Genomic DNA, 2,462 nt, shown 5'->3' on the forward strand with positions numbered 1-2,462 from the left:
AAGTAGTCTCCAGGAGAAACTCCAAGAACAGGATTGATTGTGAGGGGAAAATGAAATCCATTTAAGACAGGAAAATCCTGGTTGTGGGTGTTTGGATGACGTTATTTGAATATTCTATTTCTTAACTCTCCTTCTGGGGTATCTGTCTGTTGGACTTGCTTTTCTTTGCTCACAATAATATTGTGTTGATATACTGCTCTTTTCTGTAACTCAGATACTTTTGATGACAGGAACGCAAGTGTTTTTATAGACCTATTTTTACGCCATATCGACACAATTTAGATCATTTGGCAATCAGGCTACGATCCTGCCTGTCAGGGCCAACCCGCGCTAAGAGGGATAAACATACCAACACAAAGACGAGAAACTCGATTAAAATTTCTTCCCACTCAGGAATCGAACTCGGGTTTCTTAAATGCGACAGCGAAACCCCTAACCGTTACAAAACAGAAGACAGTACACAGAGGGACAGAAGCCCAAGGTGGTTATAAAACCTGCAAGTGACTTGAGCAATCACCTGGTTTCTTTTTCTCAACCTCCGGTTTTGCTTCTTGTTGCCTTTTGGCCGGTACATGCGTCGGGGTACTCTTGGCAGACGGACAGCTGGAGTCATCTAGCCCGGGCCGGGAGCTGGAGCTACAGTCTTCAACTGTCGACCTGGACGTCGAGGATGAACCTCGTGATCTAGGTAGAAGAAAATATATGGGTTTCTTTACTTCTTCTTAATGCTTTTGATGATTAAGTTGTTGTTGGTTTTTGTTGTTGATTTGTCGTCTTCGTTGTTGTTGTTGTTGTTGTTGCTGTTTCTGTTGCTGTTGTTGTTGTTGTTGATGATGATGATGATGATGATGATGATGAGGATGATGAACGATGCTTAAAGCTTTGTAGTACCAGCTGCGGGTTTTATTATTGTTGTTATTGTCGTTGTTTGTAGTTGTTGTTGTTGTTGTTATTTATTGTTCTGTTTGTGAGTGTTTTAAGTAAGAAAATGAAAAATAAAAAAGGGATTGGTGTGGGCGATGAGAAAGTCATTTCCAAAATACCTGGGTGGTTTGGACGTTGACGTGAAATGGTGTCTTGATTTGTCGAACAGGTACCCGACATGCTTTAAGGTGAACGGGTACGGAAATGGAAGCTGTTTGGTTTGAGCATCATTGCTAGGAAATACATCATCCGTCTTTGTGTTGTCGTCACCCAAGAGAACATCGTGTATCTCCTCAGCGATGGACTTGGTCATCTCATCAGGAATTATTTCTACATCTTCTGTTGGTAAAAGAAAGATGTGTAGCATCGTGGTGAAATCAAGTGCTCGTCATAATAATTAAATAAGACAAACCGACATTTTTCTGCCCGCCAGGCAATTTTTATCGATATTTGCATTGTTATTTATTTTATTTGTTTGGCCCCACACCTTTTTTGTCTATTTAAAAGTATTTAAGCATGGATTTTGCGGGGAAAAGGTTGATCAAAGGCTTTAAAAAATGTGCAGTTTCCAAGGACTCTCAAGATTTGGCAGTCTCCAAACTTTGGCGGTCATCTTCTCGGTAATTTTTCCTCTGACACTAGGCGACCCCACCTCCTTTAATCGCAAATGTCTTTTAGATTCTATTCAAGATAGACGGGTAATTTTTTAATCCAAAGAAAGACAAATGAACAAGCTTCAAATCATATTTTAAAAAACTCTAAAAGTCCAAAAACTGCAGATCGCCTGATTTCACCTCGTCGAGACACAAATATCAATTGATTCGCTAGTAAAAATATGTACTTTTTCTACACCTCCATCTACACAACTGAGATAATTTAGGAGGCTGGCTCCTCTGACTGTAGGAATTGTTTCCCCATCTTCTGCAAACTGAATCGATTATAAATATTTTTCTACCTCTCTACCTACACAATTTAGATACTTTAGGAGGCTGGTTCATTTGACAAGGAATGACTTCCACATCTTCTGGTAGGAATTAAAAAATCAGAGCTGGCTCAACTGTAAACATATTTTTATTCCGTACCCCCCTTTGCACAATATAAAACAATTAGTGCACGCAAGAGGTCGTTTTGCGAATTTGCAGCTATTGGAGGTCGCATTGATCCAAAAGTTCCCCAACAAAACATTGAAAATGTTATAATATCCATGTGAAGACGTGTCCTGGTCTGTATACATGAAAATGATGGCCAAAAAAAAAAATACCAAGAGTGTGAGATCTTCATTAACTTTCGATTTGTGCTTATCTGCAAATTTGTCTGAAGGGGGAGCTCTGAAAGAGGGAAGACTGTGTATAGCACTCAATTTAAGTATGTGATTAAAATGGTCACCATTTGTTCGAATTTGAATTTACTTCAATAAACAATTCTTATGATTTTTTTTCATTTGATACAAACGTGTACCATACAGACTCTGCGAACAAAGTGTTACGTTTTTAATGGCGTTCAGTATATTATACATATATAAATACACATATATATGT

At 38.6% G+C, this 2,462-nt stretch overlaps 1 protein-coding gene across 1 annotated transcript; it reads right to left on the reverse strand.

Moving 5' to 3' along the window:
• Window positions 1-470: 470 nt before the first annotated feature.
• LOC101862126 lies at window positions 471-1,303 on the reverse strand. The gene is made up of 2 exons (XM_005103066.3): window positions 1,044-1,303; window positions 471-684 (listed from the first exon to the last, which is right to left on the reverse strand). The coding sequence occupies exons 1-2, from the start codon at window positions 1,289-1,291 to the stop codon at window positions 486-488; spliced, it is 447 nt and encodes a 148-aa protein (XP_005103123.2). The 5' UTR covers window positions 1,292-1,303; the 3' UTR covers window positions 471-485.
• Window positions 1,304-2,462: the final 1,159 nt, after the last annotated feature.

Source organism: Aplysia californica, unplaced genomic scaffold (assembly GCF_000002075.1).
Source record: "Aplysia californica isolate F4 #8 unplaced genomic scaffold, AplCal3.0 scaffold00357, whole genome shotgun sequence".
NCBI classification, from domain to species: domain Eukaryota; kingdom Metazoa; phylum Mollusca; class Gastropoda; order Aplysiida; family Aplysiidae; genus Aplysia; species Aplysia californica.

Coding starts and splice junctions, on each gene's coding strand:
- LOC101862126 (XM_005103066.3), bottom strand. CDS start 1,291: ATGCTACACATCTTTCTTTTACCAACAGAAGATGTAGAAATAATTCCT. Junction 685..1,043: donor TCAACGTCCAAACCACCCAG/GTATTTTGGAAA, acceptor TCTTCTACCTAG/ATCACGAGGTTCATCCTCGA.